The 27,918-nt window shown below is 38.6% G+C and overlaps 3 protein-coding genes across 4 annotated transcripts in view; 1 reads left to right on the top strand and 2 right to left on the bottom strand.

Moving 5' to 3' along the window:
* The first annotated feature begins 603 nt into the window (after positions 1-603).
* nebl (nebulette) lies at positions 604-3,779 on the top strand. Its single transcript, XM_079453767.1, has 7 exons — positions 604-881; positions 1,003-1,097; positions 1,343-1,427; positions 2,162-2,269; positions 2,365-2,542; positions 2,775-2,893; positions 3,003-3,779. The coding sequence occupies exons 1-7, from the start codon at positions 612-614 to the stop codon at positions 3,177-3,179; spliced, it is 1,032 nt and encodes a 343-aa protein (XP_079309893.1). The 5' UTR covers positions 604-611; the 3' UTR covers positions 3,180-3,779.
* Positions 2,747-9,468, bottom strand: riok1 (RIO kinase 1 (yeast)). 2 transcript variants are annotated; one of them, XM_079453754.1, is made up of 18 exons: positions 9,398-9,468; positions 9,263-9,303; positions 8,860-9,046; positions 8,651-8,741; positions 8,497-8,566; positions 8,374-8,416; positions 7,557-7,649; positions 7,287-7,399; positions 7,108-7,188; positions 6,923-7,009; positions 6,431-6,568; positions 6,220-6,323; positions 5,147-5,253; positions 4,913-4,978; positions 4,707-4,826; positions 4,562-4,615; positions 4,185-4,319; positions 2,747-4,099 (listed from the first exon to the last, which is right to left on the bottom strand). In XM_079453754.1, the coding sequence occupies exons 3-18, from the start codon at positions 8,881-8,883 to the stop codon at positions 3,989-3,991; spliced, it is 1,437 nt and encodes a 478-aa protein (XP_079309880.1). In that variant the 5' UTR covers positions 8,884-9,046; positions 9,263-9,303; positions 9,398-9,468; the 3' UTR covers positions 2,747-3,988. The 2 variants fall into 2 exon arrangements, with proteins under 2 accessions (XP_079309880.1, XP_079309879.1); XM_079453753.1 differs by having other exon boundaries at positions 9,263-9,417.
* A 284-nt stretch (positions 9,469-9,752) lies between these two features.
* The window catches only part of rreb1b (ras responsive element binding protein 1b), a 38,554-nt gene continuing 20,388 nt past the window's right edge, over positions 9,753-27,918 (bottom strand). The window contains exons 3-13 of the mRNA XM_079453749.1: positions 24,160-24,270; positions 23,842-24,071; positions 21,377-21,466; positions 21,096-21,259; positions 18,427-18,565; positions 18,065-18,207; positions 17,622-17,811; positions 15,006-17,526; positions 13,626-13,796; positions 12,167-12,925; positions 9,753-12,084 (exon numbers count right to left, since the gene is read on the bottom strand). Coding sequence (XP_079309875.1) covers positions 11,579-12,084; positions 12,167-12,925; positions 13,626-13,796; positions 15,006-17,526; positions 17,622-17,811; positions 18,065-18,207; positions 18,427-18,565; positions 21,096-21,259; positions 21,377-21,466; positions 23,842-24,071; positions 24,160-24,270 — 5,024 coding nt within the window. The 3' untranslated portion in view covers positions 9,753-11,578. The remainder of the gene's footprint in view (positions 12,085-12,166; positions 12,926-13,625; positions 13,797-15,005; positions 17,527-17,621; positions 17,812-18,064; positions 18,208-18,426; positions 18,566-21,095; positions 21,260-21,376; positions 21,467-23,841; positions 24,072-24,159; positions 24,271-27,918) is intronic.

Below are 27,918 nucleotides of genomic sequence, written 5' to 3' on the forward strand. Positions count from 1 at the left end.
TATACTTCGCGTAAGCATTTACCATGGAATATAAAATGTTCCTGGATATTATCTGTTTTTTAATAAATAACGTTTAATTGAAAAAAAGTACGCCCTATTTTAAAATAAATCCAATGACACATTTTTAAACTATTCGTTAAGTGTGTTAACGAGTATTATGACTTCTGGCTTTTATACTGCCCTATAATTAATGACGTCTTATCTTTCGATCAGTTTGACAGAATTGCTTCTACATTTTATTAACCCGCTAACGTCTGTGTTGCACCGCCCTCTATTGACATCACGTTGTAACTACAGCAAGTCAGGAGCATATCGCTGAAATAAAATATTATTCATCCCTTCCCTCCCCGTCATGTTCTTCTCTACAGAACATGTTCGATTAATAATAATGAGACAAATAATAAGACACTAGAAATAGTTTAAATATTCACAAAACCTATTCGTCATACCTAGATCATCATCATTTTGTCAGCCCTGAAACATTCACGTTTTCCATGACCCAAAACAAAACCTCGTATGTGACGGGCTACCAATTATTTATCGATGTTTATTCAGCCTCGTTGTCTATTTGCAGAAGTGCTTGAAGGCTCGTGCAGTAGTCTCGGTGGGGGATGCTTGGTGAAGATCTCACGCGTGTTTGCTTAAGCACCTTCCTCGCACTGCGAGACGAGCATCACGCTGATAAACACACTCGACTTAAATGCTCTGCGACACAACTGAACGCAATCTGCACCGAAACAAGTCGGTTAAGCGATTTGTGGAGTTACTGTATAAGTTATGTTATTTTCCTGGACCATCGCAACAGCTTCAAAATGAACCCTCATTGCGCACGCTGTGGGAAAATTGTCTACGCAACAGAGAAAGTGAATTGTCTGGACAAGGTATTTCTTATACTTTCTCATACTTATCAAGAGAAGTGAGCCATTCGTGTACACATGGTCAACATTCGTACGTACCTGTCATATCTCGTCAGATTGTGCCTTGTTTTTCCAAATTGTTTAGTATTGGCACAAAGGATGCTTCCATTGTGAGGTGTGTAAAATGACTCTCAACATGAATAACTACAAGGGATACGAGAAGAAGCCCTACTGCAACGCGTATGTTATTGTCCATCTTTTGCCGTCATTTCCATGGCCATTCAAGAAAGTTTTTCTTAACGATTAATAACGTTCACATACATTATATAGCTAATTTTTGATCGTAAGGGAAGCATGCACAGTCTATATATAGGCTACAGTCTAACAGCAGCACGAGTTTCATGTACTGATATAGAATGATTATCAATCGGACACATTTTTTAATTCTGAAACAATTGAAAACACAAATGTCTTTCCTCGAACAGGCACTACCCAAAACAGACCTTTACAATTGTGACAGACACCCCCGAGAACCTTCGGCTGAAACAGCAAAGTGAGCTCCAAAGTCAGGTAAACAGGTGCCAACTATATATTTGGTTTGTTGGATGTTGTAATTACATTGATATATGACTCTAGCTAGGGCACTTAATAATGTTGTTTTTTGGCTAAGGGTTCTTAAATAACCAACGCGAAGCTTGAAATGTGTTGTTAATAACATGAGAGAGAGACAGATTCATTTATAGACGGTGGGGCGAGTGTTTTGATCATTGCCAGTGTTGGACTGGGTGTGATGCTTTGAGGGTCAGCATGGAGAAAAGGAGGGCAGCTGTCTACTCTGTGGTGCACTGGCAGATCCCCTCAGCTTCTCCACCTGGCAGCGAACATGCTGCCAACTCCATACTGTGGGCAACCTATCCTGGCATTCTGACAGATGCATTATTTTGCTGAGGGATCGGTCAGAAACTACGAAAATGCGTTTTGTGGCCTTGTATACATTTCCATCTGTGGTACTTTATTTCTCACATTTGAAGTTGCTGCTAGGTTGTATTAACATCCATTACCCATTATTTATTGGTACGTTAATCATATTATTTAACCTCCTAACCAAGTAGCGATTGCTGTTGCTCTTTTAATCAAGAGTTGCAAATATTGGGTTTAAATTATCCTATGAAAACAGTTGGTTTTGTCAATATTTTACAACAGACTTATTACCTACTTAAAACCCTATACAAGCCACCTTTGCTCTGACATCAAGACTTGCACGTTTTCTTAAATAATTACACGATCTTCTCCTTGTTCTACAGGTCAAGTACAAGAAGGATTTTGAACAAAGCAAGGGTCAAGGCTGCAAATTTGTCCTGGACACACCAGAGCTACAGAGACTGAGGAAGGCCCAGGATCAGATTAGTAATGTATGCTGTAAAATGAAGAAACACTAAACCAATAGCAAGAGCTGATATGTATACTTGATGTAGTGTGACCTCATGTAACATTTCTATTTTTGCAGGTGAAGTATCATAAAGACTTTGAGATGTCTGGTTTGCATGGGGTCACTCAGGGAACGCAAGGGCCGTACCTGGTGCACGCTCAGATGAGACCCAACCATGAGACAGCAGGGAACAGCACACACAAGGGCGTCCATCAGTATATCATGGAGATGGATCGAAGACCTGGCGTCATTGTGGGTACGGTTTTTCGACGTGATACCCTGATATTGCACAGTTAAAAAGCAAACTTTTAATTTAAATAAAAATCTGGATAAAGGTGATATAATTACCCACAGTGATGATAAGATCACATAGCAGTAATTACTTTACTAATCTTGATTAACAGTCCTTTAACAAAACATTAAAACAGAAACAATTTTAGTCAGAGCAGTACACTTTTCTGACTCATGTTACTTTAATTTCTTCACAGCACCTGTACTTCCCGGTGCATACTATCCCAGCAGTCACACCCATGGGCACAGCTACATGCATCAAACCAGCATGCATTCACTGAAGTCAATGCAGCTGAGGTCACAACATACGAGCATGGTGAGTCCTTATTCATCCTGTATATTCAATAGCATTTAACAAATCTCAATGTTATCTTTTCAAATAAAAAACTGCACCCATGAGTAATTTGCACAAACATGGCCTCCAGACTGTCTACAGGGCCATGTATGACTACACAGCACAGGATTACGATGAGGTGTCTTTCCGGGATGGTGACATCATTCACAACGTGCAGCGAATCGATGACGGCTGGATGTACGGAACGGTACAGCGGACAGGGCGAACGGGAATGCTGCCTGCTAACTATGTGGAGGGCATTCGCTAGGGGTCAATATACCTTGTACCTGCTGAGTCACAAATGAAACACTTGCAGCCTAGGTAAGCACTTAGGTAAAAAAATATGCTTGTAAATTGTCGCAGGTAGACATCTATATTTGAATAGTGCTAGTCGTTGCATTTTGTACGTATTTAAATGTCTCTCATTTTGTAACACTTGCAACGTATCAGTGAATGTATGTTATTCAATGAATAGTTTTGTACCACATTTACTTTGAAATGGCTGTTAAAGGGATAGTTCGAACCAAAATTCATCCTCCTGTCTGACCCTTTTCTGCAGAACACAATAGAGGATGTCTTGAAAAATGTTGGTAACCAAAAACTGTTGGTCCCCATTAACTATGGACACAAAACCAATACAAGTCAATGGGGACTAACATTTTTCTGTTACCAACATTCTTTAAAATACAACAGAATGTTTTCGAGGAGATGTAAAAGATGTATAGAGAATTGTAAAGAGAATTCTTACTTCTTCAAGTATGAAAAACATTTTTACTTGCATGTTTTTGTTGCCATTGAAAACAAGAGTAATGTTACTGTTTTGCACAATGTGTAATAAATATACCACTATTACATTATTGAGGAAACGAAAAATATCTCTTTTGCTCTCTCCATTCAAGCTGTGCGATCAGAGAGATAATTGAAGTTTATTAAATGACTCATTTTAATGTTTTATAAAACATTTTGACAGCTTACGTAATAAGATTTGGCAATCCATCATCATGAATTAAGTCCCAGAGCCTGATTTCATTTGGATACCGCTCCTCTATTAGTCATCTATCTTTGTCTTCATGAACCTTATTTTCCTTTCTTAGTTTTGGAAACTTTCTCCTTACGTTTCTTCAGATGTTTAGGCACCTTGTTTTTTCTTTTCTCCCTCTGAGCTTCTTTAACCAATTTCTTTCTTTCCTAAAAAACACCAAAATGGGAACTTATAATCAACACTCCAGAAAACAGATTTTTAATAAAAAACCAGGCTGAAGATGACAGGTACCTTTTTGTCCACTGTTGCTGCCTCACTGTTACTGCCACCCTCTTGGGCATCTTCCTCTCCCGATTCATCTTCATCATCATCTTCATCAGAACCTGAACTGTCATCCTTTCCAGAGTCTTGCAATATCGAGGGTACCTGTCAAATAGAAATTCAGCAATAGCATTTTTAATCAGATTTTAGCTGCCAATTTTAATTTATATTCTCCATGGGAAATACCGCCTTAACCCTCCCACATGCTATGAAGACATAAAACTCCAAAGAGACCTTTGCACAGACTTACCAGATGCGTTAAGAGCAAAAACAAAGTCTTAGTCACATAATGCCTCTTAAATCTAATGCTTAAACTGAGATACAGCAAATGGCTTGATTCATCCTACCGTTTGTACACCGGAAAGATCTTTTCTGAGTCCTGTCACTGTCTGATAAAGGATCTGTAATGGACAACACATTTACAGTTTTAAACCACTGTTAAACATCAATCATACCACTAGTTTAATGTTCATTTAAAACACAGATACGTACATTATCATTTTGTGTGTTTTCAGAAGTTTCTTCCTCCTTTTTCTTCAACATGATGTCTACATCCCTCTCGTAATGAGCGACCTCATTGAGTGTTCGTGGAATGTAGGCTTTCTTAAACACCTTATATTATATAGGCGAGTTGTTAGAGGTTATTAAAAGTATTATATTGGATATATGACATGAATTACGGTTGAAAATAAGCACACCTCCTCATCAACTTTATCTTGATTGGATCTTTCGTCTGCAGTTCTTTCAGATGATATTTCCATTGCCTGCAAATGAACCACAAATACAGTGTAGAATAGATCAAAATAGTAGTCAATACTCCATTCAATATAGGGACCCAGTTAAATTAGGCTTGAAATATATGAAAATGACAGGAAGAGGAGAAAAAGATATTCGATAACAATAGTTATGATGTAAAATGGCTATTTACTGACCTTATCAAGGTACTCATTAATGTTGTCATTTGTTATGGAGGAATCCGTGACAAACTCAAACAACTCCCGCACAGTCATAACCGGCACATTATGTTTCTGGAAGAAGTCTGAGGGAAAAAAATTTATAGAAGCAAATAACCTTTGATGTCATTAACTACATATTTGTTTAACTTGACAAACTGTGCTGTAGGTTTGATTAAAGCAATGATGAAACAAAGCGTTGTACTGTACACTGCCGCCATCTGGTGGTGACAAAGATACACAGCATACAACAAGCAGCTAGTTTTATGTCTGGATTTGATGGGTTTTTTTATTTTATCCTGCTTGCATCTTATTAAAAAAGCTGCCAATGCAGATTAATTACTTTGAAAATATTGTCACCAAAGTAAAACTATTGCAAACAAGCCCCAGTGTTTAACCTAATATTTTATGTGGGCTTTTTATACAAATTATTTGTTATCAATTCAACACAGTATTGTGTAATTCCACAACCATTCAAACATTTAGGTAGGGTCACATACTGTTTATTAACAATGTTTTAAATAAATTATGAATATTTTATATTGTTAATATTTTATTAATAATAGTGTTAATATTGTTACATTAAAATTAAAAATATAATTCATATAAATTAAAAAATATATATTGTTGCATAAAATATTATAAAGAATATCCTCATAAAAAGTTTTAAATAGTACAAACGTAGCTATGGCAATAATGTTGTGACTAAAGGCAATTAGAAGAAAACCAAACTATGTTGTATTTTAGCACTTTAAAAGTATTAAAGTTATCATCTGGGCTGACCTCATTATTCAGTCTAAATCCCATCCATTTCACAAAATGTTTTATTTGAGTATAATAATTAAATTAATTAATTTGTTGGCATTACTTTTGTCTATGCAAGTAACTAGAAAAATGTAAGCATACGCCCCCAGAAAAACGAGATCAAAAATTGAAGATCATACAAACAATTTCAGCTTAATAAAAACCAAAACTTTACAACTGTCGTGAATCTACAATTTTGACAAACTTCAGAGCCTAACAAAAAAATGTGTACTAGTTTTCACACGTACCATTTACATTGTTGCAATCCTTGCGAAGAAACTCCAAGGCATGAGGGTGATCATGTTCAACAGACTGAGACACGTCTATAATATAAGCATCTCCATTATGATACCTGCAAAAACAAAGGACCAACCCATCTTTACATCAGTGGTTCTCCACACGAGATCCATTTTCCTGCTGAGTTTTAAAATACAATCATTGACATTTCATTGAACTTACAGCATGTTGAACTCGCTAAGGTCAGCGTGGACCAGGTGAGCATCATGGTACATTATCCTCATATTCTGGATGACTTGTAGGTAGAGTTCCCGGGCCTTGGATTCCGACAGGACAGCATTCTTCAGCAGAGGAGCAGGCCTGCGGTAAAACAATAATGGATTATTTCAAGTATTATATACAGTAGGAATATGTTGAAAACATGGAAACAATGCTTTCCACCAAGCTGGTTAACAGTTTTTAAATGTGCACACATTGTAAAAATTTGCTATTCTAGACAACATTTCATTTATTCAGAGAAACTGGAAGTGAAATGAGCCCAAGGTGGCAGCTGTCATAAGGCAGTAAAGTACTGTCAAATAGGAACCCTAATAAAATGACTAAATCACATGTGCACACGAACATTTTTAGCATGCTTATTATAAGTATTATTGAAATGTGCATCTTTAAGAGGTGAGAATAAATGCAGGGTAGAGTGAGTAAATGTCTGCATACATGTCATCTCGACCAATGAAGCCCATAACAAGTACGTGACTCCGCAAGATGATGGGCTCTGGACTGGGAATTTCTGCCGTCTGTAGTCTTGACATAAACACATCAATATTTGAAACAATTGTTGTGGCAACACAGACCTTAAGCAGCATAAAATGAAATATTATAGATAATATCGATCAAGTCACCTGATCAAGTTTCTCATCTCTTTCTCGGCCCAAGTACGCACCATTTTCCTAGGATTGCCTTTGCAGTAGCCATGGCGGAACCTGAAGGGGCATTCAAACAGAAATGTAGCTGTTTTTCAATCAGTTTAGCAACATGAATCAGTAAAGACTAAACTCCTGCACAAAGACACCTGACTTACCTGAATTCTCCACTGACATATTTATCTCTGTCTTTGAATGATAATATTGAAGTCTTGTATATTTTGATGGCTCTGCTTTCTCCTTTGGCAGTAGTTGCATGGTAGACGTTCGCCTGTAGAACACACATCAGAAATATCAAGTACTATCAATAACAGTTGGCTTTCTGGTTCTACACAAAGTAAAATAATTAATAAACAGATGCCATATCTGTTGCGTGTGACATATAAAGCAGTATTAATGCTATATGCTATATTTTCAAACAAACTTGCCTCTTTGCCTGTGCTGATACAGCCATTGATCTCTGTAATGACACCTCTGCTGAGCATTTTGAATAGAATCATACGTGTCCGGGGGTCCAAAACCTGTGACATAACAGTAAAGCCTCAGAACAAATAACAGGGCCATAGTGTTGCAACTGAGGTGCCATTCACAGGGTTCGTACGGGTCATGGGAATCCTGAAAATGATTGATTTTAAATGCTGTGTTTTCAAGGTTTAAAAAATGGATAAAGGCCTTGAAACTGCTTGACATTTTAATTGCTTAATTTCATATAATAAAATCAGTATGTGCAATTCACTTTTTAGATAAAATAACTGAAAGTTTGCCTATCGCATTAAAAACATTCTACTCGAGCTTCACTTGTCGCTCTGATTCTGAGCATGTGGCGAAGAGTTCAGATGCATAACCTCTAACAGCAACCTCCATCAACAATGAGATTATAATGTTAAGTGAATGCACTCCACTCATACCATACGTTACTCAAATAATTTTGCTTCAAACCCCCAAAATACCACACTGTGCCCATTCTGAAATATATGGTTTTGCTGGAAGTAAAGTTAAATGGAGGAGCCGGACTTGGAGGGTTTTGGATCTGAATTCTTCGAATGGAACAGACAACAGGGGAGGATTGAAAACCTTAAACTAGCAAAAGTGGACACAATATTTTCACTTTTTGTGATTAAGTATGTCTACTGGAACCTACCCTGCATGCAATGTTTATTCATTGAGGTCAATCATATTTAGAGTTATGTTGTGTAAAATAAGAAATAATTTTGTACAAATAACAATAAGCTTGAGAAAATGTACCTGTTCAACGGTAGCCCGATCTGATTTGTCCTTCACTCGAAATCTAAAAAGGAATCGATAAGAAATATAAGCATTTATAAGGTTTAAACACATATCTGAAAAGATTTAAACAAGGTTACGTACGTGTCCGCTTCTCTCTGTTTTTGCATCACAGTCACTTTATTGATCACAGAATCTGCATACCTTAATTTATCTGTAAAACATAAACAGACTTAAAGCAGGCAGCATAAATACTCACATGCAGTATGCTTTATTTTAGAAGGGATTGTGGGCTTACCCAGGTTTATTTTGTTATCGTATTTTCTCAGGACCTTGTCGGACGGAGTAGACATTTTTGAGGATTGATTATTAGAACTCTGTCGATTTGCCTGGAGGAAACAGAAAACATGTACAAGTACGTAATGCAGCATACTGCATGATAATGTAGTTGTTTTTTTTTGTTTACAGTCCCTAGAAATAATGGACAGAGCTTCTCGACATGAATACCTGCTGATTACATCCAGTCCTCATTGAAGTGTAGCGCTTGGTGAAGTCTCCTCCTCCTGATTCATCCCAATCCCAATCATCATCCTCATCATAGTCATCCTCATCCTCATATTCCTCTTTCTCGTCATTAGTAACTTTATTAATAGGCTTCTTCAGGTAGTCATGGACCTGACCGATTGCAGACTCACTGAAAGAAATAGCACAGATATTTATACCATGTCTAAATGATCTCAAGTAACGTTAAGTTGACGTCAATGGTTTTTCGTAAACTACTGACTGATTGAGTAATGTTATACTCTGTGATTAACTGTCCCTAATACCACATACACTTTGTAAAGACTCTCTTCTGGTGCTGTTTTATATTGCGTTTGACAGTCTGATCAACAAATGAAAAGTTTCATACCTTCCCGTTTCCTCCGCGTCATCAAACTGTCCTGGTACAACCTGAGACATCGTGATAAGTGAGTTTTATTTGGTTAAAAATAATACTTTAGTGTGGTAACGGAGGTGGACTGTCAACACACGCGTGCGTACGTACGTGAGTACGTACCAACAACACGCAGGCTGTGAACGGGATCGCTTCCGGCCACGTGGGTAAGGGTGCTGATGAGGCCCAAACAAGGACACCATTTCAAGGCGTAATATCCAACAGAAACGTATATAAAGACAGGGATAAATATGCTGGTAGATAAGATGTAATCACATGACCAACCGTATCAAAACTTTACCTTATTAAGTACGTAGGAATTTACAACCTTTTAGTTCTTAAATAGCCTTTTAAAATTGAGTAAAATAAAGTGGTTCTTGCAACATGATTACTCAAGTATTCTGTGCAGATTCTCTTATAGCAAAATACTTTATAAAATAACAAAAACACAAAACACACAGACTTTCCTTTCTCACTCTTTCTTAGTGTACATTTATTGATTGCATGATTTATTCAATTTACAGGGTTGAACAGTGAAGTGAGAAAAGTAAAATCATCTGAATTGATCGGATATTTACAATCCATCTGACAAACAGGCACTTTGAAAGAGCCATTACAATTTTGTGCAGAACGAGTTTGAATTTCAGCCTGTGCATGTTTGTGACCAAATACATTCAAATGTTTCTATCTGCAGTGACTGTTTACCATAGAACCCAAGTTATTTATACCAGACACAACAAAACTCAGATTCGAAAAGCCCTGAGAAAGAGAATAACTGAGAAATTCACCAAATCAGATTAACATGCAAAATCATTACGTTTATAATCATACTGTCGAACCCATCAATAGTAACTATACTCTCTGGTTTAATGCTTAGATATCTGTTTTGGCTGAAGATTTCATTAGCTGTCAAACCCATCAATAGTAACTATACTCTCGGGTTTAATGCTTAGATATCTGGTTTGGCTGAATATTTCATTAGCTGAAATATTGAAAGACAAATAAAGATGTAATCTGAAAAACATACAATCTAAAGATATTCATCTTCTGATTCACTTCGCGGCACAGACTGGATTTGACATGGCTTCTCAAAAATGACAACCATGCTCTTTATATTGATCAATAAATAACTGCATAAAAGGTTCAGTGTTTTCTATCATTGATATAACTGTGCACACCCATACACTCATTTACAAGTACATACATCGTTACAAAAAAGAGAAAAACAGATTTCATCTGAATATATATATAGATTCTAGCTAAATTTTATATTCCAAAGACTGAAAACATTTTGCAATTAAAGGGCTTCAGAATTGAAGAAATGTCAAATGATGCATTGTTTGGGTTTCTGGATGAATCCGCAACATTAGTGTAAAGTAGTATGAAGTATTTTTTTGTTCGAGGATGAAGTGATATCCCTTCAACATAAAAACTGATTGTCAATAGTCTCTTTTTTTTAACTAAAGGTTACAAGGCATTTTAGTGTGGACACCAGTGTTGCGCAAAAATCAAAGTAAATCCTCGAAAGATTTCCAGTACAAGCACAAAACCCAAAGAAAAGCAAAACCAATCTTGAATCTTGACAAACACAAATCACACATGTAAAGATAGATAAAATTCACTCTGATTCACACTGACAACAAATACATACTGTGTAAATCTCTGTGTGAGTCACTATTCTCTTTGATGCGCATGCCTTGCTATAATACTTCACGCTCTGAACCACCAGAGGGCGCTGTTTCCAGTAATGTACACACACGTCTGCATCATTTGTCAAGGAGGCCCAAAGATGAAGGATCATTTACAAAACAGGCAAATATTGCCGATAAATTGATTGACGGATGATCGTCCAAAATAAAATATAAAGCCAAGTTACAGAGCTAAACAGCAATTTTATAGGATCAGCTGATCTTCAAAGTCAGGCACTAAGCTCTTCAATCCCGCAAGACAAAAAAACCTTGACGACTAAAAACTAACAAAATTTTTTATGCTGATATATAAATCTGTTTATCATACAAATGTCTCTTCTTATTTACTGTAATATAAAGGCTTTATATGACTCATTAAAAAAAATCATAGAAATAGGATTAAAATGCTACCGTCCAGTAGATCCAGATCTTTAGAAAAAGCATTAAGGCATCAAGAGAAGAATCCCTGTGCTTCAGAAATTCTCCAGTGTGCAGTTTTCATGTGTACTGTATAAGACAAATATTGGCATAGGCCATACTTTGTGTCTTCTAGTGTTTGTGGAAGCTTGAGAAACAATGGCACAGAATGAACACAGTTAAAGGCCTAGTGAGTTTTATTCTCTGCTGTTTCCTGAGCCATTGTACACTGGATTCTTGCAGGTTCTGAATCATCGTCTGATGTGGCGTCTGAGGCAACATGGAGTAAAGGCTCCTCGTTTCTAACTTCCTCCTGTCCGGCTCCATCTAGCTGATGATCTTTGGGAGGGTCTTCGGCAGAATCCATCATCACGTCTGTATTTTCAGGGTTCTGCTTTTCGTTGTCCTCCTCAACTATCTGTCTTTCATTCTCCTCTGCTTGAGGCAGCTCTGCTCTCTCGCTTTCAGTTTGGATCGGAGATATTGCATCACCTTCCTTTCCAGAAGCACACCCGACCTCGTTTCCCTCCAGAACGGCAGCGTCGTCTCCTGCTCCGTCCGTTTCTTCATTCATTTCTGCCTCATCGTCTCCTTTTCCATCTGTGGGTTTCTGGTGGACACGTTGGTGCCTCACCAGACTGTGTTTCAGAGTGAAGGTGCGAGAACACGTTTGACACTCATAAGGTCTCTCACCTGCAACAATAATTTCAGACTCAATCATTTTTATTGATTTAGATTTGAAAACGTGAAACTTGATTTTAAAACGTGTGCCCACCTGTATGTGATCGCATGTGTCTGGTTAGATCCTGCAGACTCCAAAAGCGCTTGCTGCACACATCGCAGACTTTCTTCCTCTTATCGGTTTTGCCTCCAGCCAGGTCAATTTCGTCTTCTAGGGCTCTGAACTCTGAGGAAGCACTGTCCTCTTCATCATCACTCATCTCACACCTCTCTTTCTTCTCCTCCCCCTCTGCCCCACTTTCCACACTCTCACTCTCCTCTTTGTCACTGGCTTCTGAATTGAGCTCCGTCTCTTTTTTGGATGCTGCGAGTGTGGTTTTGTTTGACTCGGTTGGTTGACGTCTTCCCTTCTTTCCTCCATCCTCCGACTGAACCACCTGAACGTGAGAGTTCTGGTGCCGGCTGAGAGTAGAAGCGTGGCGAAAGGTTTTCTTGCAGGTGGCACAGGTGTGGGGGAACTCCTCCTGGTGACCGACTGGTTCTGTGTTTGTTTCCGGTAACTTGGACTGGTGCTGTTCGTCATGTGAAATCTCGACGTCTTCAGGTGTGTTAGCAAGTTTTGTATCAATATTCTTGTGAGAGTCATCTTCATTCTCTTCTATTTTGTCAGGGTTCTCATCAGCTGGCGGTGTTGTAGATGGATCTCTGCTCCTATCTGTTTGTTCTGCGGCTGATTGTCTTGTTTGTTCGGGTTCTTGTTCTGGGGATGAGAAGCTCTCCTCTTGTTTGTGGCTGACCAAGCTCACATCTGTAGAATCTCCAGCTACAGAAGGCTCGGTGTCGGATATACTTTCTACAAAGACGAGCAGAGTTACCAGTAAGCTTTATACATACTGCACATTACACAAGCCTCCAATGATGTTATATTATTCATAATTTCACATTAAATTCATGTAAATCGAAAAAATCTGTGAGAGGTCTTACATGCTCCAAACAATGTGTCTTTATAGACCGTTTAATCGGACGCGTGCTGGACTGCAGTTCCAGTCTGTTTGTTTACTGGTCTGGCTATTGTCTAATAATATAACAATTTATATTTTATTTGATTTATTTTAATATTATTTTTGAATCAAAGAAACGATTTGATGAATATTGTTATATGTTATGTTAATTTGACTAAAAAAACAATTGGTTGAGTGGGTCCTGTAATTTGTTTGAATATAAAGAAACCATATGGGACGGTTGAGCTTGGTATCGCAATCCAAATTCAAACTATTGGAGAGGCATGTTTAGCAAAGTCATGGTTCTTCTCAGTTTCTTAAGCTTGTTATCAGACTACAGGCACTCTATTGTTTGTGAATGTGTACAGGAAGTTAAGGACAGTCCATTAACGCATGCATGGGCAGTAACGTTTGTTGTTGAATGTTGTTGCTTTGAAATCATCTTTAATTTTGATAAAAAGTCCATTGAAACCAGCATTTTAAAAGTTAAAACTATCTACAATTGTACACAATAGACTATATAAATAGACTAGATAAAACAACAGTACTGACCAGTAGTTCCTGTGCTTCCTTGAGATCCTTCATCAGCTTTGGGTTTGCCTCGAGACACATTGTGCTGAAGAGATCGATTAGCTGGTCCATGTTTTCGAATCAGGTGACGCTCACAGTTTGACTTGGTGGAGAAGAATGACTCACACTGAGGACAAGGATATGGCTTCTGACCTATGAAATCGATACACAATATTAATATTCATGAAAAAAAGTTTTTAGAATGGAATGGAATTCAGCCTATCGGAGCTAAAATTAATTATATAAAAATATTAAAATAATGTATCTTACAAGTTTTATTTATAATAACGTGGTTTTTATGTAATTTGTAAGGTATTATGTTATATAGTTAGCCTATACAGCAGTGGCCAAAAGTGATATTTTGGCATACTGTATAGTATTTGCTTTAAATGCTCTCTCGGGTTATGCTATCAAAATAAGAGTATGGCACAAAATGGAGAAAACACAACTTGGTTAATGAATTTATCTAACAAAACTGCAGTCTATCAGGAAATGTGGGTTATATTCTATTATATAAAATTAGGGCTGTCAAACAATTAATCGCATCCAGAATAAAAGTTTGTGTTGACATAATATACAGTATATCTGTCTGTGTACTGTGCATTCACATTTTTTATTTATACACATTTATGTATATATTTAAGAAATATTTAGATGTATTTATTTGTATTTACCAATAATTGAAATTATGTATGTAAATGTTTATACATTTTTATATTAATCTTAAATTAAATATAATATATACATGTATGTGTTTGTTTTTTATAAATACAAACTTAGCAGGAAATAAAGCATCAATCTACTATAATTTTATCAGTAAATATTTGTTAACCTTCTCTTGTATTAATATTTTATAGTCATTCCCCTTTGCTCTAAGCTTTGTGCAAATGTATTTTTTTCCAAGCCTCCTTAAATTCTCAAAGGTGGGCTTCAGTTTATATTCCAAACACACCAATGCAACAAGAATCCATTCAATACTTATTTTTAAATAATTGTATCCTTAAATAAAATGCAGACATGAATTTCCCAAAGTTTGTCATCACTTTTGGCCAAGGCTGTATACATCTTCATCCATATAAATATGCAAAACCTTCTCAATCCGTCAAACGACTTTTGTGTAAATAAGCATTTTTCATTAGGCTACTACATTTCCTTTCAGCAATACCAGATAATTCAGATCGGTCAGTGTGTGGTATTTAGCGGGTTTTGAAGCAGATTATTTGAGTAACGTATACTATGTGTGAAGAGCATTCACTCACCATCGTGAGTGGCTTTAAGAGGGTTTTGCATCTGAACTCTTTATATAAAGAATGTAATAGAATCTATAGTCATAATGTATGAATTGTAATCAAAGCGCCTCACCTGTGTGTGTCAACATATGCCTTTGTAATGAGCTGGCCCATGGAAACAGACGTGGACAGTATGGGCACGTCATTTTCTGCACTGAATTAGAATACGCGTTCTTCTTTCCTTTACTCTGAGGAGGTTTCTTTGGCTTTTCCTCCTTTCCTTCCATCATCTCCACACTGATAGCATACTGTTGCTTCTCCTCCTTCACCGGCTCCATCTGATGGGGTTGCAGATAGGGGCTAAACTTATTGGAATCAGTAGTGGCCAGCATCTTCTCCACACTGGGAAACTCTCCACTTGACTCCAGATCGATGCCACCGCCGGACACCAGCTTCAAATCACAGATATCTTCCTGAAATGGTCTCTTCTTACATTTCCTCTTTGAAGTATCAGGAGTAGAGCCATTTTGAGTGGAATCCGGATTGACGGTGCTTAAGGGATGCTTTTTTTCAATTACGCTATTAAATTCCATTGCACTGGCATCCGTTTCGATCAGCACTGGGGTAGCGGAGACAGAGGAGATAATCTGAGCGATGGAGGCCAGCGGTGGCATTTCTGAAGAACTGGATGGTTTTGGTAGCAGTGGCTTCAGGCGAGTTACAGGTTTGGTTAGGTCACTTGATAAAGCTGGGGCCAGACTAGAAATGGACAGCGCCATAATTCCAGAACTGGTTTTGTTATTCGGCGAGGTCTGTTCTTTTTTAACCTCTTGATGATGATGATTCAGGGACATCCTGTGAGTAAACTCTGTCTTTATTTTCTTCTTCTCTGGATCTTTCGGAAGAGAGAGATCAATGGGCTCTATCGAGCAGTCATCAAGCACAGGATATGTAGTCACTTCCATCATATCTGAAACATTTACTATTTGAGATTTGCTAGAGAAATCCAAAGGCTGGTCCTGGTCGATAGGAAGAACGGTGATGTTAACCAACCCATTTGGGGATAGAGTACCATGATTGGTCTGAATGGTGACATCTCCACTAACAGGTAAAAGACTTTTGATGTGTTCTTCAATCTCCCTTTCTGGAACCTCCGGATGTTGCTTGAGCAAATGAAGAATGCAGTTTCTCTTAGCAAGGAAGGCTGTACCACACTGGCGACATTCGAAAGGCTTTCGCTGACATCCATTGTGTGTTCGCAGGTGAATCTGAAGGGCTCGGTAGTTTTTAAGGTCCTCCCCACAATAGCGACAAGATGTGGTAGTAGCACCGGCTGCATCAAGGAGGTCCGGCATAGGGCCCCCGAACACACCGCTGGTGCTAGACGAGGTGGTTACATATTCAATGTTTTTCTCGATCTCCTTACGCGTGTTCTTCATATGTTTCTTGCGCAAATGGCGCTCGCAGTTCGCCTTCACAGTGAAAGGGTAGTGACAGATGCGACAGATGTATGGCCGCTCGCCGCTGTGCGTTCTCATATGGCGAATCAGCGTTGCTTTGTCTGGAGCTGCATAGCTACAAGTGTTGCACTGATATGGTGACGTTCCCAGATGATGGCGCATGTGAGCCTGGAGACCCCCTGAGAAAGAAAACACCTCCTTACAGAACCGACAAGGGTACTCTGTCCTGGTTGTTTTTTTGCTCTGAGCTCTTAGCTCCTTGCTATCAAACTCTTCTTGCTTGATCTTTGCAGTCGCAGCGTCGTACGAGATGATATCTGAAGTCATGTGAATAGCTTCCCAGTTTGTTGGAGAGGATGATGTCGAGGAGGAAGCCGAAGATTGTCTGGCACGTCTCCGCTGCTGGCCCGTCTGGGGGGGAAGGCTAGGACTGATGTTGCCAGATGAGGCCTGTTGGGCGCTCATAATAGGCGGAGGGGGCGTTGAGGTGCCCATGCTGGATCGAGGTGTGATTAAGGGCTTGGGTTTCAGAGATGCAATCTGTTTGGGATCCACCTGTAGAGGAGTTCCCTGAACTGTGGGGACCAGAGACAAAGACATCTGTGGAGGCACCGATGCAGCAATCTTAAGGATTTGTTCGATGTCCGCAAGCTCCACTGCCGTTTGACCGCTTATTGGGACAAGCATACGACCGCTGACAACACCGTGGAGGGGCTGTAGCGACAAGAGGCTGAGAGCAGCGTTTTTGTTCATGCCTTGAAGAGAGACGGGTTCCAGAAGCGAGAGGCCGAGACTGCTGCTGCTGGATTCTTGAGGTAGATTCATTGAAGGCGTCTCAACACGGATGAAGTGGATGCTGTCTAAAATCTCTTGCTGGATTTGCTCTTCGGTCCTCTCCGGCTTGGTCAGAGAGGAGTGTTGGAGACCCAGGCTTTCCATGAAACCATTCTTCCCATCTGAATTAGAAATATCAACTGGTTCGTTGACCTTCAGGGAATGGGAGTTGATTGTGGGTGCATCCGTAACAGTATCTGCGTTTGGTTCCTGAGGTTCAGTGTTAGTATCTGTGGTGTTTTTGTGTGAGGATTTGTGAAGATCTAGGGACTGCTGAAGCGGAAAGGCTTTGTTGCAGACGTCACAAACAAATTTGTGGTACTTGCTAGCACATCGGCGCAAGTTGGTCTCGCACCAGACCTGAATAAATTAAACAAATCAAGGTTGAACTTAAAGTCACCTTCTAGACCAAGAATAACTTAATTATTTTTCATTTCTAATTTTAAATTTCTCACCTGTGCAATTTGGGGAAACTTGTGACAGCTAAAGTCAATAAAAGCCAAGTCACCAAAACCCAGAGGGATAGAGGGGTTACTCTGAATAAAGGGTTGTCCAGTGGGGTCGGTGGGGAGCTGCTTATGTACTGTGGAGTTATGGCGTAGGAGACCTCGGTGTGTCCGAAAAGTAATACAACAAATGTTACACCTACAATTAGAAGAAAGAGTCTTAAAACCTAACAAAACACAACGAGCAAATATAAAACATATAAACATACTTTACTACAATGTGATTCAAGATTTGTATTTGTCACATTTTTTGTTATATAGAGAATATACAACGAGCAGTGAAGTGTAGGTAAGCACAATCTAAGCGGAGCGACCTGGACGGCTACTGATCGCGGCAGCACCATCTTTGACTACAATATAAAGATCAAGCCTCCAGGAGAATGTCCACCCACCTGAGTGTAGTGTCAGGATGTGTCTCCATATGACTTTCCAGACCATATTTACAGATGAACGTCTTAAAGCAGATGGGGCAATGGAGGAGCTCTTCTTCACTCTTGACAGAACCAAGATCTTCAGCCTTTTGCATCAACATCACCTAAAAATGGGCAATTTGGTGACATACAATAAGGCACAGCATGTTATGGCATAGGCTTAGCACAGTGAAATAAAAGAACAAAAGTATGCAATAACTTTACATGATGTGTATTATAAATGCACATTTTTATTTATTTATTTAAAAAAAAAATATATATATATATATATATATATAAATGTATTTCATAATTCAATACTTTCACCAGGGGTGCAGTTGTACCTTTTTGTTTGACGGCTCATCAGCCTGCTCTCCCTCTTCCTCCACACTCTTTCTCTTAGAGAGACGACGGCGCTTGCTCAGTTGAGAAGAACTGGTGGTAGAAATACTACTTGCATCCTTTTCATGGATTTTCATGTGCCTGCAGAAATAAATTGTACATTGTTAACTGAATTATATGCAAACTCTTGGTCTATTACAATCTACTGATGCTGTGCTATAAACACAGCTGACTAGTGACATGTATAAAGTAATTCCATAAGGAAACAAGCCTTGTACACTAAATTTGTAATCCATTCATTTGGTAAAAACTTACACACAAAAACACAATGACAATACTTGTCAGTAAAATTACTTCTATTTGGCCTATACATGGAAGTGTAACCAATGAACAACTTTAACTGCCAGTATTCACTTTAATTTAGTATACTTATAGGTTTAAGTACATTTTAAGTATCCCTTATGCAGTAAGTATATTAATATCAATGTAAAACTAGAATACTTGAAAGTGTATTATTTTAGCACTCCTTGGGACTAAATCGACACATTTTTAGATCACAGAACATGAAAAACTCTGAACCTAACTTAGATGACACAACTATGTTTTCAGTTTGAATTCCAGCTATACTACAAGTGAAATTATATGTATACTAGTTTTAAAAACACATTGAATTATACTCAAGTAAAATAAGTGAAAAAAGTAGTGCCATTAAATAGATCACTCACTCAAACGAGTAAATGCAACTAGAAGCCAAGGATACTTAGAATACTTAATATTTTCATCAAGATATGGTTAAAAGTACAAGTACAGGCCTAATATATGTAGGCTACTTAGACATTTCTTTCAGTGTAAGTCAAGTGCACTTTATTGAGCAGTACTTCAAAAGTAGATTGAATGTATACTTTATTTTTATAACTACTAAAAGCACACTTGAAATAACGTTTTCGTGTTTTTAGTGTGTGCCTGTTAATACACGTAATACTTGTTTGTTTTTGTGCTGATGTGATGGTGACTTGTATCCTTCAATTTTAATGAAGTGTTGCATACACAGAGGTCCCTGGGCTGGTCAGATGCAATTATATGAGCAGTAAATGCTCTCTCTCTGAGAGGTCAAAGGTACTATGTGAAGGCAAAGTGCTGAGAATCACATTACGACATGCTGGAACGTGTGCACCCCCCACCCTCCTACACTTCACAGAAACTAACCCACCTTTCAGGTTCGACCAGAAACAAGGCCTCTGATGCTTCCGTGCGGCTGTGTGTGCTTAACAGAAGACCGAAACATATTATGTCTGTACAGTGTATGTATATTAATAATCTACCAAATGAAATTTATAGTAATATAGTGTTGTGTTTGTGATCATTGAGTATATATATGCTTGACTGGAAAGGGACGATAAATGTCAGCAGACTCATCAGTAAGAATCTGCTTTTACAATCTGCAGCCAAAGATATTAATAGCAGACCTAACCCTGATACCCTGAATCCCTTTCTAACGGCTCTAGCCTCACTTACTCAGCGTAATAATGTTAATCGTCCATTCTTACTCTTGCCATTTCTTGTCACATGCCAATTAATCACGTTGTGGTTCTGTGTTTGAAGTTACTTGTTGATGCAAGACTCCAGACAAAATTTTGCCTTGTGTAGTGCCTTATCAATAGTGCCAGATGGCACTGTGGCTAAAACTGCTGAACAACATGATCTAATATTGTGGAGGTCAAGGATTTGTTTTTTCATGTTTTGTGATGCAAGACGCAATATTGTTAGCAAAACAGTATCATTTTAGTGTACCATCCAAAAGATCTTTTAGCTCCTTTTCCTGTCTCTTTTTTTCCTCTCTCTCACTGACACAAACTTCTTCCACCCCCATCTGGAATGCCTGCATGTCTCAACTGCACAAGGAAGCCCTCTATGCACATCCCATCAACATAAACAGAAAGAGCTCAGTCACATAACAAAATCCCATCCACAAAGACACATGAAAGAGATGCACGCATCTTTTCAGAATACATATATGGGTGACAAAAGAGAGAAGCTATTGCAGCTTTCAATGCCAGTCACTCTTTAGAAACAGGGTTCTCGCATCACATGTGCAGGATATACATTGATCTCTCAAAATTCTGACTCTGTGCAGGCCAACCTGTTCCATGAATATACAACAACTGCAGCGTACGCAGCCGAGAAATCGTATGTGTTCACATTGCATTCGTAGTGTAAGCGCTAATCTTGCCTACCCACCCAAGGGTCTTAAATAAACTTCATCCAAAGTTAAAGGATAAAAATTTGTATCTCCCCGTCATTACAACACTTTTTTCTTTTGCAGAACACAAAATAAGATATTTTAAAGAATGTCGGTAACCAAGCAACACTGGCCTCCATTGACTTCCATTGTATAGACACAAAACCCTGGAGACATTTCTCAAAATATCTTCTTTGTGTTCCACAGAAGAAAGTCATACACCGGTTTTGAACAACATACAGGTATATAAATTATGACAGAATTTTTAGTTTGGGGTGAACTATCCCTGTAGTTTATATTTCAAGGGAATGGCTTAACATATTTCCCATTAGCAAAAATTAGACAGGAAGTAGAATCGTTATCTTTGTACAATCGTAAGAAAGCACATAAGATGATGACACGTAAAAAGGATCTGCATATCCGAGTATTCACCTGTGCATGTTTCCATTGGTGGTGAAGGTCTGGTGACATATCCCACAATTGTATGGCCTCTCTCCACTGTGAACCAGCATGTGACGGTCCAGAGAACTGGCGGAGCTCAGAGCCTTTCCACAGATACTGCAAGAGTGATCTGTGCCTCCACTGTCTGTATTATGCTGGAGGAGAAAAAAATGCAAATAAATCATCTCAATAATTTTGTGATAAATGTCCATGTTTACCAAATGCTCATGTATAATGTCCATAGTGGAGTGCTAGTGTGTAGAAATAAATACCTGTCTGATATGCATAGTGAGTTGGTGCTGTGTCAAGCAGTTTTTGTTGCACAGGGGGCAAATGAAGCTTGAGCGATCTTCCTTGACTTCCTGTGACACACATACAAGAAGTCATTTCAGAGAGATCCTAAAAATTATTGCGTCTTATCTATAATCATGTCTTTTCTTTTCAGATCAGACATTAAATATTCTGGCCTGCATTTTGGAAAAGGAACTGGTCCTGCGATCTAGAAATCGGTTAAAAACACCTTGAATAGACAACAGAAAGGTAAGTAGGATGAACGATCAAAGTAGAAAAAATATAAAAACATTGCGCACTATCAATGCTTATAAATAGTTATGTGCGTATATTTGCCTGACGATGGCCATGAGACCAAAACGTTGTAAATAAAGATATTATTAGATATTTTCTTATCTAGATAGATATTAACTGCCAACATATTCAACTATTACATTGACTTTATATTAGAAAATGCAGTATATAGAACAATACATTGTTTATGTATTGATCAATATTACAAAATTGTATTAAAATGATTTGCCACTTTTCAATGAAAATTCTGTCATCATTTACTCACTCTCTTGTCATTTTAAACCTGCATGACTTTCTCTCTTATGCAGAACACACAAAAATGATATTTTGAAGAATGTTGATAACCGGCACCCATTAACTTGCATCCATACAATAGAAGTGAATTACCAACGGACTTGAAGACATATTTTTTGTGTTCTGCGGAAGAAAGTCATACAGGTTTGAAATGTTTCAGTTTGGGTTTCAATATATGTAAATGTATTATTTAATTTATTGCATTATGTTTTTCAGTATTTTCTGATATAGTCTTGTTTCATAAGAGTAGACATGACACTGGAGAAGCCTGGATAACCAAGTATAAATTAACAAACTTAGTTAATCTACTAACCTGCATAATTATTAACTAACCACAAAGCAACAACTTAGCATGCAGTCTGAGCATGCTTGAACACAAACAATAAACATAAACAACGTTTTGCAAATATCTTAAAAAGTTGTTTAAAAACCCCTGTGGTTCTGGGACGGGAAGATGTTCAGGTTAAAAAACATATAAACAGGAAAATGCAAACGCACAGCAAATTTCAACAGTGCCTTGAGTTTCTAGGTACAGGGGACACACTCTGTGCAGATTTCTTCATGTGTTGACTCTGGAGCTAATAGTTAACTATGACACTTCATCACAGCCCTGGATGCCCGAAAACAACTCAATACTTAAAAAAACAAATCTTACAAACATTTTCTATTCTAAGACCTCAACACATGTTGCTCAGCATGAACCCAAACCCCCCACTGAGAAGTTTATTTGTCCCCCAATGAGAGAGATCAACACAAGAGGCAAAACATGCTGCCTCGTGAATACGGTATGTGTCAGGGATGCATGAACGGTTGTGCGCTCCCGTCACATGGTGTAACAAGTGTTCTCCGCATCTGTTTCCACAGATGACAACAGCAGTGTTGGCTGGAGGAGAGCATCACTAATTCAAATCGTTTTGCAGTGGGGCAGCAGTGCAGAGATCATTGTCAGCATATGGAAACATAGTCAGGAGGGGACACAGGCGGGGGTTCAGAGACGAAACACCTGTTTTCTCCACAGAGACGTGTTTGAGTGAAATGTCACACTTTAACTGAAGGCATACGACATGCATCCGCTCTGACAAAGGGGGATTGAGAAAGCGCAAGGACCATTTGTTGCCAGTCATTTAAAGCAGCTCGTGTCATCTGACAGACGACCCAACCGCTGCAAAACACTACAGCTGTACTAACTACAGGAATCTGATCGGGTGAATTTTACTCGAAAGCAAGCCCACTACGTGTGTGAAGAAATTTCTATTGAATTTGAAGGACAGAGAAATTGAAGTGAATTTCTGAAACATTATCCAAACTGTCATTTAAATCAGTTACCATGATAATTTATCCATCATTTATATAAACTTTATGTGTATAGCTGTTTACATGGCTTATAAACTTTTTTGCTCTAAATATTTATTTGATATGATGAAGATATGCAAATACAATGCAAACTTTTCTGTTGCATGTCTTGTGTGCACGAGAGCAAATGAGGCATTTTAAGACACAGTATGTATTTTTTGCTGCTATACTTAAAACAATAACAAAGACGCAGCTTGATGAGGCAGTGAAGGGACGTTGCATGAATCTAAGGCTAACGTAATGAGGATGGACTTACATGAATAAAGATACAAATTTTTCTAGATTCAAACATTGTTGGAAGCTATTTGTATACAAAATATGTCCAAAAAACCCCAAATCAATGGATATTTTACTGAACAAATCTTACATATCTTGCCTTTAAAATCTAAGATAAATCCCAACTGAGGCTCCAAAATAAATCACTCTAGCACACAAAAATTGTGTGACTCTAAAGAGCAAAATACTAATATGCATTTATTATGAGCGTATCGAGCAACTGCTATACCTGATTTCTTCTCCCTGTACGACTGACTGTGAGCGTTTTGCTTGTTATTTTGGAAGATTCTTTGGTGGAGTCGGCATCGACTCCATTGATCTGGCCCACATTCATCACAGTACTCATCATGGAGTTGATGGAGGTCAGTTCCTCCTCTGTTCTAACTCCACCTTCTTCTTCTTCTTGTTCGTGTGATTGCTTGTCCATTCCATCAGTGTTTGCTTCCCCCGCTACATTTTCTATAGATAACACAATAACTCAATATTAATCATTTAAAGCATTGCAGTTTGTTATGGAAGCACTCAAGGAGTCACTGTTGTGTTTTACCTTCGGCAGGTTCTGCTATATGTGTGGAGGGCTGATTCTTCACAGGCTCTTCGTCATTCACACCAACAACCCCGTTGCTGACACACTCTTGCGGCGAGGCGTGCTCGGTTTCTAAGAACGGAGAATGATCATTACTCGCGCTGAAGTATTCAGGGAAGGTATTCAATCATAACATTACAACAAAAACGCAAATACTACATTCATCTTTCCACATGGACAGTTCACATGACATTATGGGCTTGTCATTAGGCTTTTTGGTCTTATCATCTTCTGGTCTCTTTTTATGTGTCAAGTTGTTATTTCGGGTAAATCATTTAGGCAAGCCGCAAATGACACATAAACGTTGATGGTCTGATAAGAAAAGCTTGCGAGATCCCTGCAAAGGCTGTAGTTTGCTTCAGTCACATTTCAGGAACAACTTTATTGGTCAACTTCCTCTTTTAGCACATTTGCTTGGTGAAAAATGTTTCATGTTCCAGGATCAAAAACACAGATTCAAAAAGTAAAATGCTCAGCTTTTTGACATAAAAAGTCCCATGCACAAAAATCTGTCTGAAATGTCTGTTTACAGGTCTGTTTAAAATAAAATAAAACATTAATTCTTAATGAAATAGAGTATTGTGTGTAAATTCATCACTGAAAAAGAAAGCAACGCTCTTTCAACAGCATCTGAAGTCAAGCGTGTTTTGTCAAGTCAAGTCAGCTTTATTTATATAGCGCTTTTTTCATTGTTACAAAGCAGCTGTACAAGAAAACATTGACTATAAGTAAAACATAAAAGGTTATGGAAGTCAAAACACAGGTCAAATATCAGACACACAATAAATTCCTATAAATTCGAATTCCGGCCAGGCAAACAGTGCAAAACAGTATGCAAACGGTGGCGAGGAACCCAAAACTCCATTGGAGGAGAAAAAACCTCAGAGGGAGACCAGGCCTAACCAGGGGATTCCAGTTCCCCTCTGGCAAAAACTGCTGCCTCTGCACAAGCTCAACAGTGCTTGCACAACAAGGCAAAATAAAAAACAAATTTAGATTTAAAATTATCATTAATAATCTAATAGCGACTGAAGTTTTGTAGAGTCACCACGTCCTTCGTCCAGCATTTGTCAGGTCTGGGAATGGATTGCGCCCTGCCCGCTCCGGTAACCTTGGATTGCGTCCTGCCCGCTCTAGTAACCTTGGAACAATGAGACAAGACTGGCTGAGAGTAGAGTACTGTTCTGCACTCTTTGATGCAACAAATGCATCAGTTGTTATTGGAAGTGTCCCTGGTTCCGGTTGATCTAACTAGTGCAGCCTAGATCTTTGAAATATATATATTATGATAGTGTAGTGTATGCAAGATTAAAAAGATACGTCTTTAGTCTAGATTTAAACTGATAGAGTGTGTCTGCCTCCCGGACAGTGCAGGGAAGACTGTTCCAAAGTTTAGGCGCTAGATAGGAAAAGGATCTTCCACCTGCACTTGATTTTGAAATTCTAGGTATTACCAACTGACCCGACACCTGAGAGCGTAGTGCACGTGATGGACTATAATACGTTAGAAGTTCTCTCAAGTAGTGAGGAGCTAAACCATGCAAGGCTTTATAGGTAATAAGCAAGATTTTAAAGTTTACGCGATGCTTTATAGGTAACCAGTGCAAAGTTGACAGAACCGGGCTAATATGCTCATACTTTTTTGTACGCGTAAGAACTCGAGCTGCCGCATTTTGGACCAGTTGGAGTTTTTGTAAAAGGCCTGCAGGGCAACCACCTAATAGTGCATTACAGTAATCTAGTCTTGATGTCATAAAGACTGGTATAAGCTTCTCTGCATCTGATGGTGACAGCATAAGACGTAGTTTAGATATATTTTTAAGATTTGCAATTTTACAGGTGTTGGCGACCTGGTTCTCAAATGTTTTGTGTTGTCTATGAGTGACTGTGGACGGTTTGAGGCAGCTGGAGGAGTGTGATACTACAGCGAGAGAGGCCCATCCCAGTGGGGGTGGGGGAAGAGATGAGCGACACATAAGTGAGACCAGCAGAGGGCTGAGATGGGACCCAGGCAGAGATGGAGGAAAAAAACAAGAAACTTGAGAGAAGTGGAGAGAGAGAGAGAGAGAGAGAAAGAACGGGAAGAGAGACGTGCATGTTCACACAGAGAGAAACTTCTGAAGTCTGAGTGAAACAAGCGCTGAGGCTGGAGAGACAAGTGTGTGTGTGTGTGTGTGTGTGTGTGAGAGAGAGTCAAAGCAGGAAGTGTTTGTAAGAGCAGTGGAGGGTCGACTGTTATCTGCCGTACACCAGGGTTGTTATAGGTTTAATTGTTTTTATCGAGATTGTAATCTTTATTTTATTATGCATTTTGTATTTTAACTATTTCGAAATCATAACTGTACTGCTTCTGGGTGTCATTGTTAATGTCATTAAACTAATATATTTAATAAAATCGTTTAATAGACGTTACACCGGATACACCGCCTGGCCCGAAGTTAACTTCCGGCCTATGTTTGGTTATCGGTATTTTATAATTATTCATATCAACATTTTATTGTATATAAATTGTATTTTATTAAAACTATCCAACAGTTATTTATTCTTTACAGGAGGTTAAGTTTGTTGCTGCTAAAACCGTCTATAGAGACAACCAAGCCATTATTGCTTTTGTCGTTGTATTGTCACTTTCCTGCCCCCAAAGGTAACAAATTGTGGCGCAGTTGTATTTTCTACACAAGTCAATGAAAATAAACCCTTGTAGTTTGTATAACACTTTTTGTTAACAATCAAAGTTTTGCTGTACACCCCCTTCCTCTCTCTCCCTCTAACCGTGCGATCCTGCCGCGGCGCGTGTGTGTGTGTATGTGCCGTCGCAGGGTGTGATCTCCTCTGCACAGAGGGGGAAGGGTAGGAAATCCCCCTCCCAACTCCCTCCATCCCAACCACTGTTCATGTACTTCCACTGGTTGGAAATCTGACGACAGAATGGTCTTCCACTGCATGTCCTTATTTCCATAAGAACACACAGTTGGGCCGGAGAGAGATAAATGTTCCCATTATGAAACGATTCGTTCATCAGATATTTAGAAGAAAATATCCGAGATAAATGAACTGTTTTTAACCAAGCATCCCCAGACACATTTAGAGGATCAGGAAGAATGAACGTAAACGAAAGTCCACTTGGGCAAATAACAACAGATGGAGGTGTCTAAGGGGATAGAATGCTGTTAAAACATTATCATAAGCAAATAGGTATTTCTGTGATGATTTGGTCCAAATATAGCTCAAGTCTCTCCTTCGAATGTAAATCTATATACATATAAATTTGATTAATAGTTATTGTACAGTCAATGTACTATCAAACTGGAGGATTACAAAGGACCAACTGTGATTCACAGATAGAAAAAGGAGAGCTGATGCTGTGATGGACACTGTCCAGAGAAGCATATGACCTCTTACATCTAGAAGCCATAAAAGTGTCAAAGTTAATGGGAATGTGCGGCTTATATAGACTTTCCCTCCTACTGTGAAGAGATAACACTGGGTGACCAGTCCATCTGCCTGTGACCATCACTCTCAATAACACACTCACATATTAAGGTGAACCAAAATCTGAACTTCTTTACGGAGATTTCATGCAATGCTCACAGTTTAGCATCCATGAATATGATACAGTCCACTTCTACTTTCATTCAGAACATTTAAGACAGATTTGTTCATCTTTACATAGTGCAATGGAAAGTCTGACCCCTCCCCTCGCCGTTGCACTAGAGAGAA

This window comes from Barbatula barbatula, assembly GCF_947034865.1.
Source record: "Barbatula barbatula genome assembly, chromosome: 3".
In the NCBI taxonomy this organism is placed as follows: Eukaryota; Metazoa; Chordata; class Actinopteri; order Cypriniformes; family Nemacheilidae; genus Barbatula; species Barbatula barbatula.